This window comes from Harpia harpyja, chromosome 1 (genome assembly GCF_026419915.1).
Source record: "Harpia harpyja isolate bHarHar1 chromosome 1, bHarHar1 primary haplotype, whole genome shotgun sequence".
NCBI classification, from domain to species: domain Eukaryota; kingdom Metazoa; phylum Chordata; class Aves; order Accipitriformes; family Accipitridae; genus Harpia; species Harpia harpyja.
This window is the reverse complement of record NC_068940.1, coordinates 70,014,965-70,031,083: the sequence shown is the minus strand read 5'-3', so window position 1 is coordinate 70,031,083 and position 16,119 is coordinate 70,014,965. Positions and strand designations below refer to the sequence as shown.

At 43.9% G+C, this 16,119-nt stretch overlaps 1 protein-coding gene across 1 annotated transcript in view; it reads left to right on the top strand.

Moving 5' to 3' along the window:
* Positions 1 to 347: 347 nt before the first annotated feature.
* Positions 348 to 16,119, top strand: part of PLEKHA8 (pleckstrin homology domain containing A8) — a 33,527-nt gene continuing 17,755 nt past the window's right edge. The window contains exons 1-4 of the mRNA XM_052799123.1: positions 348 to 479; positions 11,740 to 11,856; positions 12,522 to 12,677; positions 14,647 to 14,771. Of these exons, the coding sequence (XP_052655083.1) occupies positions 440 to 479; positions 11,740 to 11,856; positions 12,522 to 12,677; positions 14,647 to 14,771 (438 nt within the window). The 5' untranslated portion in view covers positions 348 to 439. The remainder of the gene's footprint in view (positions 480 to 11,739; positions 11,857 to 12,521; positions 12,678 to 14,646; positions 14,772 to 16,119) is intronic.

Genomic DNA, 16,119 nt, shown 5'->3' with positions numbered 1-16,119 from the left:
CGAGAGGGGGAGCCCCGCGGAGCGCTCACACAATAGAGCCGGCTCCTGCCGGCCGCCGATTGGGCGGCGCTCTCACGGAAGGCGCATTTCGATTGGCTGCGGAAGGCCACCTGCTTTGGGCGCTCTGCGCCTGATCCCCCCCTCCTGTCTCCTGCCGATCATGTGGGTTGCAATTCCTAGAACCGCTTGCGCTTCCGTAGCGCTGCGGGGCCGTTCTTCGGGTGCCCGGTAGCGGCGCGGTCTGCGTTAGGAGCGTGGCGGCGGTGGGCAGGCTCGGCGGTGGGGGCCGGGCCGGGCAGGGCCGGGCCGGGCCGGGCGGGCGGCGCCCCGCTATGGCCCTGGGTGCCGGCGGCGCGGCGGGGCGCGGGGGGCGGCGGCGGCGGGCGGCGTGACTCCGCCGGGAGGCGGCCGCGCTGCATGGGGGCGGGGGCCGGCCGCCATGGAGGGTGTGCTGTACAAGTGGACCAACTACTTGAGTGGTGAGTTGCTGCCAGTCCTCAGCCTCTGCGCGGAGCGGGCTTCCCTAGCGGGGCGGGTCCCATTATCTTCTTCTGTACAGAGATAGATATATTTATATGTATAGATATATATGTATTCGCTGAGTCTGGGTCAGCGCTGCCCCCTGACCCTGCCGTGCAGGGGACGAGCTCCGGCTCACCCTGGTTTTCCAGCTGTGCTGTCACACGTTGTCACTGGTCCAGCGCTGGAGGAGGCGTTTAACCCACTTGTGGGTGCCAGCGCTCGTCTGGGGTGTCCCTTGCCCTCCCTGGGGTTGTGGGTCGGAGTTTGGGATTATTTTGGATGTGTTAGGTCCTACTCGCCAGCGAACTTCCCCGTTCCGTATGGCCCTGTGAAACTTTTACTGAGTCGCTTCGTGGAGTCAGGGGAATCCCAGGCCTGGGAGGAAGAGGTGTCGGCATTAAATGACACTTGGGGTAGTTGGATGAAAATGCATGCAAAAAAAACAAGGAAAAAAAAAAGGGGGGGGGGACGGGGGACGACGATGCTAGCGCTAGGCCCAGAATTTAATTTTTTGGTGTTCCTGTGCTGTGGGAGGTTTGACTTTCGTAGCAGACTGGGAGCAGCCGTGCGTGGCCAGGGTTTGCTCAGCGGAGGTTAAAGGTGGTGGGGTCAGAAACTCTGCGGGGACGGGGAGGGTCCAGTGCCACCCGTGTTCCCGGGGCGTGTTCCTGGGGGGTGACCACCGCCTGACACGTTGGAGTCGGGGGTGGCTTGTCATTTGGGGTGCGTGGATGGGGTCTTGCCTGGTGCAAACCTCTCCCTCGTTTGTTGAAACAATTTGGAATTTTGATGGTCAGAGAAAAACAACCACGACCTTGACATTGCCAGGTGCAAGTTTTGCTGGGGAGTGTAGGCAGGAGGGCTGCCCTCCTGCTTGAATTTTTTTCAGAGAGGCTGGAACAGCTGCACCTCTTTGGTTACTTGGGAAAGTGTGGGAAATCAAAATTAAACAAAGAAAAAGCTGAAGCACAAGCAAGTAATGAATTCATGTGGCAGGGGGATGGGGGGGAGTGGTGCATGAAGCTGGATTTATTTGTGTGCAGGAAGATTGCTGCGGCTTTTCCCCTTTAGGCGATAGGTGTTCTGAGAGGGGAATCAAAAATTGTCAGGTCTCAGTGAATAGGCATGGATTTATTTATTATGTTTTTTTAATTACTTGTGAATGTTCTTGGATTATGGAGTGTGTGGCAGTAGGAACGGCCATGCTTGGCTTTTGCATTTGCATACCAAAACTCGGGTAGTGTTATTAGTCCTTTCCCCATAATAAAAATATACATGGTTCAGTCAATCTAAAGTTTTATGTGTTTGTTTTTCTTTGCATTGCTTAGATGCCGGGGTGTATTTGGAACCCTTGCGCTTGCTTTCGTGCCGTGAGATGTGGGGAGAGAGTGTCTGTGGGAACCAGTGTATGTGTAGACGACTGACTGGCGTTTGGCATTGTAGCATTTGTGCCTGAGTGTGCATGTGGTAGGATCAGCTGGACTTGTCTTCTGTTTTGATGTTAAGATGAAGACTAAGAACCAGAAATATTCCAGTTCCATCAAAATTAATTAATTTTTTTTTTCTATCCACACTGATATGCACTTTCAACCAAATGACCCTTCGTGAAGAAGGATGACACTTTGCAAACCTCGGTCTAAGTGAATGCAGACTGAAGGAATCTCTTTTCCTTGGATGTGTGAGATCTGCCCCAGCTGAAAACTAGATGACTTTTTCTTCTCAATAGAGAGAAAATCAGTGATGGAGGATTGAAGCATCTCTCTGATTTCTTTGCTGAAACTTGAGTCTGCTAGTAAGTGTGGTGGTCAAGGTCACTCCGTGCCTTTTCTTAGGTTGTAGAAGGCCTGTCTGGTGTGTGTTTCCTAACAGTAAATTTGCTGTTCTGCAAGCTAACTAGGCTTACATGTGCTTTCTTTTGGCATACAATGAAGACTTCCTACCCTGAAGCCATTAAGTTATAAATTTATGTGATGATGCAAAAAAAAAAAAAAAATCATGCTGGAATGTGGCATTTATGGTAGCAGTAGCACAGACAGGAAAGCCTCCTTTCGGGGATTAAGGGAAGCAAGAGGATTCAACCAGTCATCCAGAACAGTGTTTCTGTCAGTATTCTGCCACCAATAAGCTTTTCCTCTTGCTCAAGGTTAACTGCTCTGGTGTTGCATAGTGTAAATGATGTATGCAAAAAGTAGGGAAAGTGTATGTCATCTCTGTATGTCGGTGTATGCCTGTGTTAGTAACACAGTGCTGATGGAAACATACACTGCAGGTATCTTACGCCCTTTCCTCCTCGTAATGAGGAACACACCTTTGCTTCACACAGTCAGAGAGGAGATAAGGCATTACCAAAGAACAAGCTTAAAACTAGAAAAGGAGAACTGCTTTCCCTTCTTGCTGTGAGAGGAGCTGATGGAGTTTGTTGGTAATCGAGCCTTTTCTGGGAATTTTGGTTTTATAATGTCTTCTGTCATCGCCATCATGAGAGGTCAAGTCCACATCAACTCATTTCGTCCTGGCCCTTGGGCAGGGAGCTAGATCTGTGTTGCAAATTGCATAGTTATTGACAGCAAGAACATTTCAGAAGTAGGAAACAAGTTTGGCTTTCTGCAGGCAAAGGTCAGAAAGCACAGCATGATTGCCAGCAACTGAAAGGCAGATTAGCTTGCCTTACTGCTCAAACAAGTCATCTTGTTTTGTAATAAATGCACTTGTTTGCTTTATATAGATTAGGATAAACTGAATTAGTGTTACTTCGTTTCTGCTTGGAGATAGGGTTTTTCCTCTGGTGTGAAGTGTGCCAACTTTGGATCTGATACACATGCACACAGGTCTAGCTGATGAAACTCTATTTGGGATCTTGTGTTTGCAATAAGCGTGTCCTGAGATTGCTCTTGTCTATGCTCCTCCCACTAAACTGGTTAAAACCTTAAGGGAGCAGGGAACTTTGCAAGCAGGACTATCGCTCACATATAAAGTGTGATAGCACTTTTTCATTTGGGCAAATATATGATGCCTCTGCAAACTTTGAATTCTTAATCCTCAAAACCCAGAGCTGGGTGACTTAAATCATGCAGGTGTGTATGTTGGCCTCAGCTGAGCCTACTGTCAAAGTGTGTAACTTGATTTGAAAAAACTTCTAGATTTCATCCTTTGCCAAAACTCTCTATCTGATGTTAGCCTTACTTGGTAAAGGTTGTGGAGGCTAGGGATGGGCTTACAGCGTGGATAAAGGGAGTATAACTCTTTTTTCAGTACTGCTTATTGTAGTAAGCAGTTGTGGTGATAAATGTGTCACCCTATACCTTCCCTATAGCTCCTTGGTCTGTTGCCCTGCTGCTGCCTGTGGTCCTGGCTGAGCATAAAGCATTCTGGTGTGGACAGCGTCAAAGCCAGATCCTGGCTGCAGTGTTGTAGCAGGACTGGTCTCAAACTGGGGGATGCTGCTTGCAGGATAGAGAAAGGAGAGAGCAGAGGTGAACTGCACATGAAGGCTGCTCTTTGCTGTTTGGAAACTATCTCCCACAGGACTCTCCAACTGAACTCAAGCTGCAATTTACACTCTTTGTTAAGCATACCTTCTGATTAATAAAAGAAATTTCTTTAGTCTTTGGAGACTGCCTTGTAAAAATCATCTGTGATTTTGATTTCTCACCAGGTTTATAGAATGAGTAAGCTATTGCTTACCCACAGGGAAACAGAGCATGGAGTTGGGGAATACCTTCCTTCAGTGGTGTGTGTGAGAGCTTGGTGCTTTCAAGTTGATTTTTTTTTTTTTTCCTGCTGAAATTCAATTCAGTTCAGATCTTCAGTGTAGGCATGCCTTACCTGGGATCACTGGCCACAGGCAGGAATGCCGCTAACTCTGGAAGAGGTGGTATGTATCAGCTCTTGGCTTGGGGGTCAAAGGCAGCTTCATCATTAGAAAGAAAAATGACGACTGCCTCCACTGACTTGCCTGGTATTAGTTATGTGCTTCATGAAATGGCTTTGATCACATTTCTTCACAAAGCTAAGCTTTTCCTGGTATTTAAATATTCACTTCCTTAATTGTGCTGAGTAACTGTAACCCTAACTAATTAATCTTCCTCGAGGCATGTCAGCCTCGCATTCATGCCATCACTAGTGACGCTGCATCATACCACATACCATAGTTAGCTCTCCCCATCCTCCTGTATGTAATCATCCACTCCCATTTTATTGTTGTGCTCTGAATTCTTTTCGTTTTATCCCGAGATGCCAAGAGCCAGCACTGAGCAGTAAATTTCAGCTTTCACATAAGACTTTAAATTACTCTTGTCTCTAATGATTCAGAATTCCTTGACAAACTTGGGGGAGAGCTCAAGAAAATGTGAAAGAGCATTAGCTTTTATAGCTTGAATCCAGATGCACATGATACTGCTTAGAGTGAGTCTTTGTTTTGGGAGTTTAACTGAAGAAATCTGACCTTTTAGGATGGGAGACATGTACACTTCCAGTTGATATCAAGCTCTGGAAATAAGGTCCTCTGTTTCCAGAGATGGAGGAAGTAATTGAAAACTTCACACTTAGATAAACATTTGGTTCTAAAAAGCTTTTTTTTTTTAAATCATTTTTTCCCTTTTTAACTTCTGGGTACGGTCCAAGTTCTATGTGTAAGATTAGAAGTCTGGCTTTTGTGGTGGTGGACCTAGACAGCTGAGGTTTCTGTTGCCTGCAGGGCAATGGTCTGCCCAGTATTACTGACTGTAGCTGCTCGCAGAGACCAGGTGTTGGTTTAGATGGATGACTGAATCTCACCCAGTTCTGGCTACACTTTTGACCCAGGATGCTTCAGGGACTAGTAAGTTAATTCTCGTTGGATGTTGCATAATTGTGTTTGTGTGGTTTGACCTTCTTTCTCATGTCTCCTCTTCCCCCCCCCCCCCCCCCCCCGTTTTATTTCACACAGCAATCTTGCTTTTGTCATACCTTTTTTGGAATTGAGTAATGTGCTCGCAGCAGAAAAGTTTGATGAGGCTGCAGGAATGGAAATCAGTGTCCCCTCTCTCCTCTGGAGGTGTTAGAGCAATGCTGCAGAGCCTATGCGGTGCAGCGTTCCCTGCCAGGTATGCTGCAGTACCGGTGCCTCTGCATTCAGTCCTTTGGCACTGAAATAAATAAGTGATCACAGGGAACAGCTGGGTAGGACAGAAGAGGAAGGTGTGGCAGAATGATGATGAAGAGATACCGCCATGCAGTCATACATAAATTCATTGTGTTGGCTCTGTCTGGCCTGATAACCACCTCAGGGGTCAGAGAGAGGAGCTGCTAGTTTGCTGAGGCTGAGAAGTCTAAATGGAGGAGGGAAACTCCGGGGAGCTTTGAATGACTTGAATTAGTGTGTCTGAGCAGTGGCCTGGGATACTGAACTTTTGCCTCTCTGCCCTTCATCCTTTCACTGTGTCCCCTTCAAAAATGCCTGACTGCTGGTACATTGTACTCTCCATGCCTTGGCTGGTCACTGGCATAAAATCGTTTGGAAACAAACCCAGTTGCCCTGTGACAGCAGGTTGCTTTTTCAATGCTGCTAGCACTGCACTAACAGTTGTGATTGAAATGAGGGTGGATTTTTTGGGACCCCTGCCAGAAAAATAATTTGGGAGAGGGTCACTGTGTTAAAGCTGGTTCCAGCTGTTGCTTGCTTCACTTGAACCTCTAGTGTCCCTCAAATGAGTGCTTTAAAATGTGATACCATTGTTGAAGTGCTAAATCTGTTAACTTAATTACCTTTAAGGGCTTTTGGTATTGATTCCTGCTGTTAATGTGCACATAATCAGAGTAAAATTGCAATATGGGCATTCCTAGAAGCTGCTCTCTAGGTGAGAGGATAGTAGCTCAGAGGAGAGGCATGAATTGCCACATACTCTTATCTGCCTTTCTGCTGTCCCTCATGGATACAGACTGGATTTTTATCCTGTCAAGTTGTTTCACTACAGAATTAAGGCTGCAAAATGTGTTCCAGTGCCTGAGACTGCTCTTCCCAAATTACTGGGTAGCCATAGGAGGCTGGAAAAAGCAGGCAGCAGTTTTGGGTACAAATTCCTTATGCCAAGATAACCCTTTAACTGTATTACTTCTGTTTGTTCTATGAGAAAAAAGGGGGAAAGTTTCAAGTTTGGTCTGTGTAAGATACTCTTTTGCTAAATGCTTTTCCTGACTAGAAACCTGGCAGTGACTGACAGCACGAAACATGCGGCCACCTGAACTGAACTTGGTCACACAATCAGTTGTTAAGAACTGGATTGTAAGATTTAGTTTGAGTCCCCGATAGTTGAGATTTCAAGTGCTCTGTGATCTTGAAAACGAGTGTTTTGTCTGTTTGTGACATGGAGATTTCCATAGCCTTAATTTCCCCAGGAAATCCTCGTCCATCGGACGTTAGTGCATTAAGACCAGCAGTGGGCCAGTATGAAACATGTGTGTTTTATGGGTGAGAAGACGCAGGGAGCTTAATGCGGAAGTCAGGGTTTTTTTCAGCATGGTCTGTGGCAGCTCAGCAGTCTTCTTTCTAAACTGGAAATAAGATCTCTTGACTCGGTCCTGTGTTTTGGCCGTTAGATGCATCCTCTAACTGGAGAATATGACTTCCCTTGTAACTGGGAGGCAGGTGTTTTGTGGTCACAGTTGCACGAGGGGAAGGTGCTGTCTTCTGGCCAACAGCTGCTACATCAACAACCAGGACCAGGCTGGGTTTTAGCAAAGGTGCAAACCTGATGGCATTCGTAGACTTTCATCAGCACTGGCAACTGAGGAAGGACTTATATTAGATTTTCTCTTGTGTTTTGCAAGACACCAGCACTGTTTTGGTCCCATCTGAGCTGAGTTTTCAGCAGGTCTCATCCAGCTATCAGTCGTTGACACAGCGCTGGGCAGAAGCTGTGGTTCTTCTGCCCTTGGGTGCTGGGAGGTAAAGCGGTAGGTGGTGTTATGGTGGACACACGGCATGGCTTTGCTCATGGTGGGGTAAAAAGGTGGATATTGCTTGTTCTTGCTGCAAGATGTCTCTGACTATGAGAGCAGCCACTCTGGGACTCTCTTGCAACCCTACACAGAAAAGCAGGGATCTGCCCCTGCTCTGCCACCTGCAACTAAGTCTTGGGTCTTGCCTGTGATATTAGCAGTAGGGATGTGATGAAGGCTTTAATTCCTCCTATTAGAAGGGTGTTGCCATAACATGGAAATTTCAGAATTATCTCCTATCCGCACTCAAAATCTGAATTAAGGTCAAAGAAGTCCAAGGACTATCTATTGCATAAGTTTTTGTAAAGACCTCTATTGAAGCTCAAGAGATTAATAAGCATGAAGTATTACATAATTCTAGTGGAAAGCAAGCAATAGTAAAAACTTGGGTGTCTGGCCTTTGTGCCTTTTAGAAATGCAACTGGAACTGGCATCTCTTAATTGCAGCTTGTTTTCTGGGTCATCAGTTTGACTTTTTGAATATGTAATTCTCCCAGATGGTTTGGCTTTGTGGATGTCTGACATGATCTACATGTCTTCAAATGTTTTTTTTTTCTTCTTCAGGCTTGGCACTTTGGAATGAATGCTGTCTGGAGTCTGAGTTGTGTAACATTAAAGTTTGAATTATGTCCAAATTTCAACTCTGATAACTCAAGAAATGTCAAGTTTGCTCAGTGACAGCTGCATCCAGACTTCCTGAAGTGTAATGGTGGAAGTAGGCAGATCTTTCAGGCTGTGGAAACTTCTGGAGAAATACTGAATCCTTAACAGGCACAGACTGCTTAAATATCTGTTTCTTTAGTGGACGATATCAGATCTTCCAGGTACTGCAGGTACAAACTTTTAAGTTTCATGCAGGAGTGCAATATGTATTAGGACCTTAACCAGTGCCTGTGAAGTTGTCTGGAATCTCTTCACTTAATTCTATGGATGAGACCTTAAGCTACTACTCACTTTTATTGTGCTTTGCATTTTATTGCCTTTTTTTTATATATATATATCTCTATATATATCTCTTTCCCCAGCAAGGTCAATTTTTACTGTTAATGGCTCTGTGCCTCTAAAATGAGCTGTGGAACTATAAGCTATATTTTGTCCTGCCTGTGCGTCACCAGTATAAATGGGCTTAGTAAATTCTTCTTCAAAGTTGTGTTAGTGCTGGCACCAGTAAGACCTCGAAAGGTTCAGCTTTAATTTTTTGTATCAGGTGAAGTCTGAATGCTCAGTTCCAAAAATTGCAATATTCCTAGGGCATTTTGTGGGGAGAGAATAAAACTGAATAAACCCAAGACTTGTGTTCATGGAAGTGTCTTAAGTGTCTTTTTGCTGCTTTCATTTTTGTTGTGGTGTTTTTTTTTTTTCCTCTGCTTTTTGCTTGTCTCCAAATGTGAAGATCCTGTAATTAAAGATTGTATCCCTGTTGCACTGCCCATGATTTGTCAGCCACGTGCTATTTTTAGCTGGTCGTTTAGGTTAACCTTCCCATGGCTGCTGACTTAGTGAGTACCAGGTGGTTAGTGCATCTTCTGACAGAACCTTGCTGTGATTTTTTTTTTTTATTGGTTTCCTTTTACAAAAATGTGTTTTTATTAGTGTAACAATTCTGTTCTGAAAGTATATGCTGTCCTAGTTAACAATTGCCTATCATAGTCTTTTTAAAACGTGTCTAATGAAGAAGAGTTAGGTTCTGCAAAGGAAAACAGATAATTGCTGCTTCCCCCTCAAAAAAAAAAAAAGAAAGGACCCAGAACCAAAAAACCCAACCAAACAAAAACCTCAACAAAATATATTGACTCATATTTTTAACCAGCCTCCAAAGTGATGGAGGCAGAGTGCTTTGTATGTTGGCTAATTGATTGCGCAGCCTTTGATTGATGGGATGCAATTTGGTTGAGCATCAGCTGCAATTGTAAGCTCTAGGACCATGGCTGAAATGATTCATGCGTAGCAGCAGGATCTCCAGACTGAATTAGAGGCTTGTATTGACTGTGGCGCTGTGCATTATTTAAAGGATTGGTTCTGTGCCATTGAGTGTCTGAAGCAATTAACTGCTTCTCTCTGCTGAACAATCACCTCCTTTTTTTGTGAGTTCGTCCATATCAATAGTGACTTTTAGCATAGTTTCTTTATTTTGGTGGCAAGACAAATAAAAACAAGTCTTGCTGTTTTCTTTTTTTTTTTTATTCTCATTCTTGTGATTTTTTTTCCCTTCATATAAAATAAAGAGGTATTGAGAATACTTGGCATTTATAATGTTTTTATATTCTTCTAGGAAATAATGGAAGAGCTCTGGAAGAGTGTGAAAAAGGATTTATGTTTAAGTTGTTTTCCAGGCACCCTGAAGGTTCAGTAACCTATAGACCAGGTTGGCCCAGATGCTGCGATATTGCTTGTTTAAAAAAACAACTAAACAAAAAAACCCAAACCATACTCCTACTATTAGCCTGTGGCTTTAGGGCTTTCTAACCTTAAACTGAGTTGAGCTTGGCTTCAGCAGTAGCCTAAGGAATCGGTCCCTAGCTGGTAGGGAGCAGTCATTCCTCCAACGTGGTATCAGTCCAAGCCCGACCTGGGCTTCTGCAGCTCTGTGCTGGTTGGCAGAGCCCTGGTGCAGGGGACAGCAGAAGTGAGGGCCCTCTGCAAAAATGCATAGGAGCCGTGTGGCCCACATGGTCTTGTCAAAGTGTTTTTCCCAGAGACGGTTTGCTGGCCCCGTGTGGGAGCGTCAGTATCTCACTCCCTTGGTCCTGGCTGGGGAAGCTTGTTGCAGCTCAGTAATGAAAGCTGCTTTCCTCCAGTGGCATTGCTGCCTCATTTCTTCTTAAGTTAATGAGCTTGTAGTTTTTAATTAGACATAAATGGTGGCTGTCATGTCTTGCTTGTTTGTATCTTTTCATCCTGCTGTAGTACTTCCAAAAGAAGAAAACTGTCCTGGTTTTGACTGGGATAGAGTTAATTTTCTTCCTAGTAGCTGGTATAGTGTTATGTCTTACATTCAGTATGAGAAGAATGTTGAGAACACACTGATGTTTTCAGTTGTTGCTAAGTACTGTTTAGACTAAGTCAAGGATTTTTCAGCTTCTCATGCTCAGCCAGCAAGAAGGCTGGAGGGGCACAAGAAGTTGGGAGGGGACACAGCTAGGGCAGCTGACCCAAACTGGCCAAAGGGGTATTCCATACCATGTGACATCATGCCCAGTATATAAACTGGGGGGAGTTGGCTGGGGGAGGGGCAGGAGGATTGCTGCTCAGGAACTAACTGGGCATCAGTGGGCAAGTGGTGAGCAATTGCATTGTGCATCACTTGTTTTGTATATTCCAATCCTTTTATTATTATTGTCATTTTATTATTGTTATTATTATCATTATTAGTTTCTTCCTTTCTGTTTTATTAACCTGTTCTTATCTCAACCCACGAGTTTTACCTTTTTCCTTCTGATTCTCTCCCCCATCCCACTGCGGGGGGGAAGTGAGTGAGCGGTTGCGTGGTAGTTAGTTGCTGGCTGGGGTTAAACCATGACAAAAACAAAAGGGGTAATTTACTTCTGAAGTCAGGCAGCAGGGTGGGCAAAAGTGTACCCATAACTACTGGTTTTGGCCTAGCCTGGTGTTTCGGTTATTCTCTGTGATGGTATCCAGAAGTGCAATTCATTCATTTGAGACTACTTTTTATGTGGGCAGCATGGGAGTTTCAAGAGCTATTGAGAATGCCTTCATTGAAAGATGGTGTTCAGAAATCAACACATCCACCTCTGTCCCCTCCTTCCCTTGATTTTTAGGAGTTTCTTGCCCATTGCTTTTCAAGACAATTTGGCTAGCCCTTCCTGCGAGGGAGGGAGACATGTAAAGCAAGACAGCTGGGGTGGCTTTTGGAAAGAGTGAAGAGGTGGGCTGAGGAGTTATGGAAGGAATTGAGGGGTGGTGAACTGAAAAGGTGGTTTTGGAAGAGAAAGTGAGTCAGTGACGCCGTGTTAGCAAAACTACTGAAAATGACATATGGCATCTCAGGAACATACTGCTGTGGTCCAGCTACCTGCAGAAAGGACGTGTAGCTGCCAGCAAGCAGGGATTGTGGTGTACAACATCCAGGGCTGTCCACAAATCTTACTACTTCAGAGGGTTTAATTTTCCAGGGGGAACTGAGAATCTTTGGGGCCTTATTTGCAGTGAGTCCCAGATGAGAGAGGTGGTGGAAGTGCAGGCTGAGAAGTAACTGAGAAATGCAGTTTTGTTTTTCAGGCTGGCAGCCTCGATGGTTTCTTCTCTGTGGTGGCATCCTGTCCTATTACGACTCTCAGGAAGATGCCTGGAAGGGTTGTAAGGGAAGCATCCAAATGGCCGTGTGTGAAATTCAAGGTAACTAAGATACCGTAACACTCAGCTGCACAAAGTTTGTCCAATAATGTTGCATTCAAGATGAGCTATTAGGCAGCTTGATTTCTTTGGTATGTATTTGTAGTAACTCAGTAACTTGATCTATATGCCAGTTTTTATTCTACAGTATTTTGAAAATGCAAGAGAGCTGCAAGCCTCTAATGTAATGGGTATTCTACATGCAGGTGGGTCACTGTTTTTCATGAGCCATGGTGGAACATCACACAGCTTCAAATGACTCTTCATAAGCACAAAGCTGAAGCTAGAAATATGAATAATAAGCTTCAGCACTAGGTCTGCTCACTCATATTGGATTACTTGCCACATCTTTGAGGTTCAGTTGTGGGCTGGAAACCTGAAAGAGAGGCTTGCCAGAAGAGGATGCCCTGTCCATAAAGACTCCCAGATGATACTGTACTGATCACAAAACTGCCTTTCATAGCCTTTTGTCCCACAGCTGTACACATGTGTGTCCTGTCTATTCCCTAACTCGGAAGAGAAGTCATAAAATGGCAACAGGGCAAGTCTGGGGCTGTAGATTCCTCCTCTTTCATTACTGTTTGACCTGCCACCTAACATATCTGTTGGGATATGTATTTGGGCTGGGAATGGCTGAGGGACTGCTCTGAAATCTGTGTTGCTTCTAGTTCATCCTGCAGATAATACACGAATGGACCTGATCATCCCAGGGGAACAATACTTCTATCTGAAAGCAAGAAATGCAGTTGAAAGGCAAAAGTGGCTGGTTGCGCTAGGAACTGCCAAAGCCTGTCTGACCGACAGCAGGACACAAAAGGAAAAAGGCAAGAACACCCTTTTGCTGGCACATATTGTTTCCTTTTTATTTCCCCATCCTTACCCTAGCAGATGTACACACAAAGATGACAAAATCCATACCTGAACTCTGTGTCCAACCTTTTTTTCATGTCTTTGGTGCCTCTAAAAGCCAAGCCATGTGGAAACTCTAGCTAGAAATCTCAGGTGTTAACTCTCAGTGCAGGGATTTGAAAACTTTGGCTTTTCCTTAAAATATACTGTGTGTAAATAATTTGAAAGCCATGTGCTGATGGGTTCTGCAAATACAAGGAGTGAGTAGCTCCTGGCTGTGGGTCACTGGGATGCAGACTGTGCATGAAGGTAAGACCCCCACCTTGTGCAACCATCTTAGTATGATGACCCAGCCTCTCATACCAGTGGTTCTTGAGCTTTGGAGTTCCTCAGACCCTTTCCTTCCATGTTCTAACTGGGCTGTGCACTTGTGCACTTCAAGAATCTCTTGGCAATTAAAATAAAGGTTTGCAATCGGTTTTAAATGTGCATACTAGTATTCAGAAACTGAAATCTGATCATGGTCAGGCTATGAAAATTAATTCACTTACCTCTTTGCTTTCACCAACAATCTCACTTTCACCCCAGTGAAAACCCCTCTTGCTTACAAGCATGGTGTTATTCGTGACTCAGTGTGAGACCTCATGCCTTAACCTTGCTTAACCTCATCACGGTATGCAGAAGATGGGAAAACAGCAAATTATTGTTAATATGTCAGTGATCCTGAGCAAATGCAGGGGAGCAGGCACTTCCTTTCCCTGAGGTGAGGTATCCTATCTCCTCTTAGCCTTATGTGCCTCTTCACCAGGCTTTGCAACTACTGGTTCAAACCAAGTCAGAACTGAGCAGCAGATGCTGCTGTAGGGTCCTACACAAAGTGGGGATCTGATGCGCAGTGCAGAAACAGAACAAAGTTATATCCATAAACTGACATACAGTAGCATAGGGTGGAAAAGCTACTCGTGTATTTGCAGAACTAAGCCATGTTAGTCTTACTAACAGACAAATTAATTTATTTTGTAATTCTAGGACTCTAATGTCAAAAAATTACTTCTGAAAAATCTCAGGGTGACTGTTAGTCATATCTGGATTAGTCTGCTCAGTTCTGCACTCTCCAGTACAAGAAACATATGGACATACTGGAGTGAGTCCAGCAAAGGGCCACTAAGATGATTAAAGGAAATATCTGATGGGAGAGCATAAAAAAGATGGAGCCAGACTCTTCTCAGTGAATGGACAAGAGGAAATGGGCATAAATTTAAATACAAGCAACTTCATTGAGACATAAGCAAAAATGTTTATATTATGAGGATGAGGGAGCACTGAAATAGGTTGCACAGAAAGGTTGTGGAGTCTCCATCGTTGACAATGTTCAAAACCTGACTAGACATGGCCCTGAGTAACATGCTCTGTCTAACCCTCCTTTGAACAGGGGAGTAGGACTAGCTGGTCTCCAGAGGTCCCTTCCAACCTCAATCATTCTATGATTCAAGGATATATATTAAATTAATCCCTTTGTGTTGGACAGGATGTGTCTTTTCCCTCCAGTGTTTTCTACTCAGAACCCTGATCTTTTAATTCACAGTGTAATTGTTTGCACCTTAAACTACTTAGTGGGGGGGGGGGGAAATATGGTATGTAGGGGTTTCCTCCTATTTAAAAGGCCTGTTAAAGTCAAGTGTTGTGTACTTGCTTTTTTTCTGTGTCCTAAGTCTAGGAACATACTGTTCCTGTCTATGATGGTAAATAACGAAACAGTATTTTACCTGTCAGGAGCATAATTCATGGCCAATCCAGCTCATCTTTTTGAGTTGATAGAAAATGTTTTGAAATAAGGAAGTATTGATTGAATTAGGTTGGATATTACTGTTTCAGCAACTTTCCAAAATCATATACTGCAAGGTGGATACAATAAATTTAAGTCTTCTTTCATTTCACTTTCAGAATTCACTGAAAACACAGAAGCCTTGAAGACTAAAATGTCTGAACTTAGACTGTACTGTAACCTCCTTGTTCAGCAAGTGCATAAAACGAAGGAAGCCAGCATTTCTGGTGTATCAGAACCAGAGGTACAGCTTTATTTTTGGTGTAGACAATGTCTGTAAAGTCATGAGCATTGTGAACTCTTCTGGTTAGCCAATGTAGTATTCACTCATAGTTACTTAATATTGCACCCTCTTTCTGCAGAGAACCGGTAGGAAATAATGTACCCACACAACAGTTCTTGTTTAAAGGGAGTAATACTGTATTGTGGCAAATAAGTTCCCTGTGTTGAGGTAGCAAGTAGTGAGATGAGATATGGTATCTGTGATGTAGATAATCACATCGCTGTAGGTGATCATGTGTATATAGTGGATCAAAAAAGCAAAAGATTTTTTATAAAAAGATAACTTGCAAGAAGCACACACTTGTCTGCCCCTGAGTCATTAATATCCTGCTCAGCAAAACACTTCTCAACCAAACCCCTTAAAAGGTCAAGAGACAATGCAGACCACAAACAAGCAAAATTACTAGAAAGAACTGCCTGATTAACCTCACTTAAGTTAAAGTTTCAAACTTTGCAAATCTTCTTGACCAAAGAAGCCTCATTTAAGAGGGGTCTCCTAATGACAGTGATCTGCCCCTTGCTTTGAGAGAGAAATGCGTGAAAAGGGATGCACGTCACTTGCTAGAGAGGCTGGTGTGGAGTTCCAGGACGCTTCCCACTGGAGAGATGGGTCCTCAGGTGCAGGACAGGCAGGCAAAACACCTGAAGTTAATAATTTGTATGTCCAAATCATCTCTGTAAAGATACCTGATAAACTGTTTATGGTGAATTAACAGACAACGCAGAAACATGATGTAGTGTGTAAATGACTAAAAGGCACTGTTAGAACTTGCAGCTCACAGGTGTTGAGAACAAACAAGTAATGTGGTGTTTATCCAGCTCATAGTTCATGCTTCTGGGGGAAAACTCACTTTCCCTGATCTTACTGGTATTTGACTGGAAAGATTTATTGCTAAAAGCATTTCAGCATCAATAACTGCACTTTGCAGAGATGAAGGGTATTGTGGCAATGTGATATTTCATTCTGCTTGTTTTTCAATTTCAGCAATTTTTTGTTCATGGGATTTTTGAAATTATTATCTGCAGATCATTCTGTATCTATTTATTTTGTTTACTTTTCATTTCTCCTGTCGGTGGTGTCTTCTGGAATGCCATTGTTGAATACATCAAGGCTTAGTATTTAATACACTTTTAACACCAGAGATAAGTAACTAAGAGGCATTGCTTTTAAAACGCAAGCGTACTGAGCTTGTTGCAGTGAGAGGCTGACAAGAGTGGTAATGCTGTGAGGGGGCATAGCCCCAGTAATATGTGATGCCAGTTCTCTGAGCAGCTGACGCATTGCATTTTAATTCATGTTAAACAGAAAT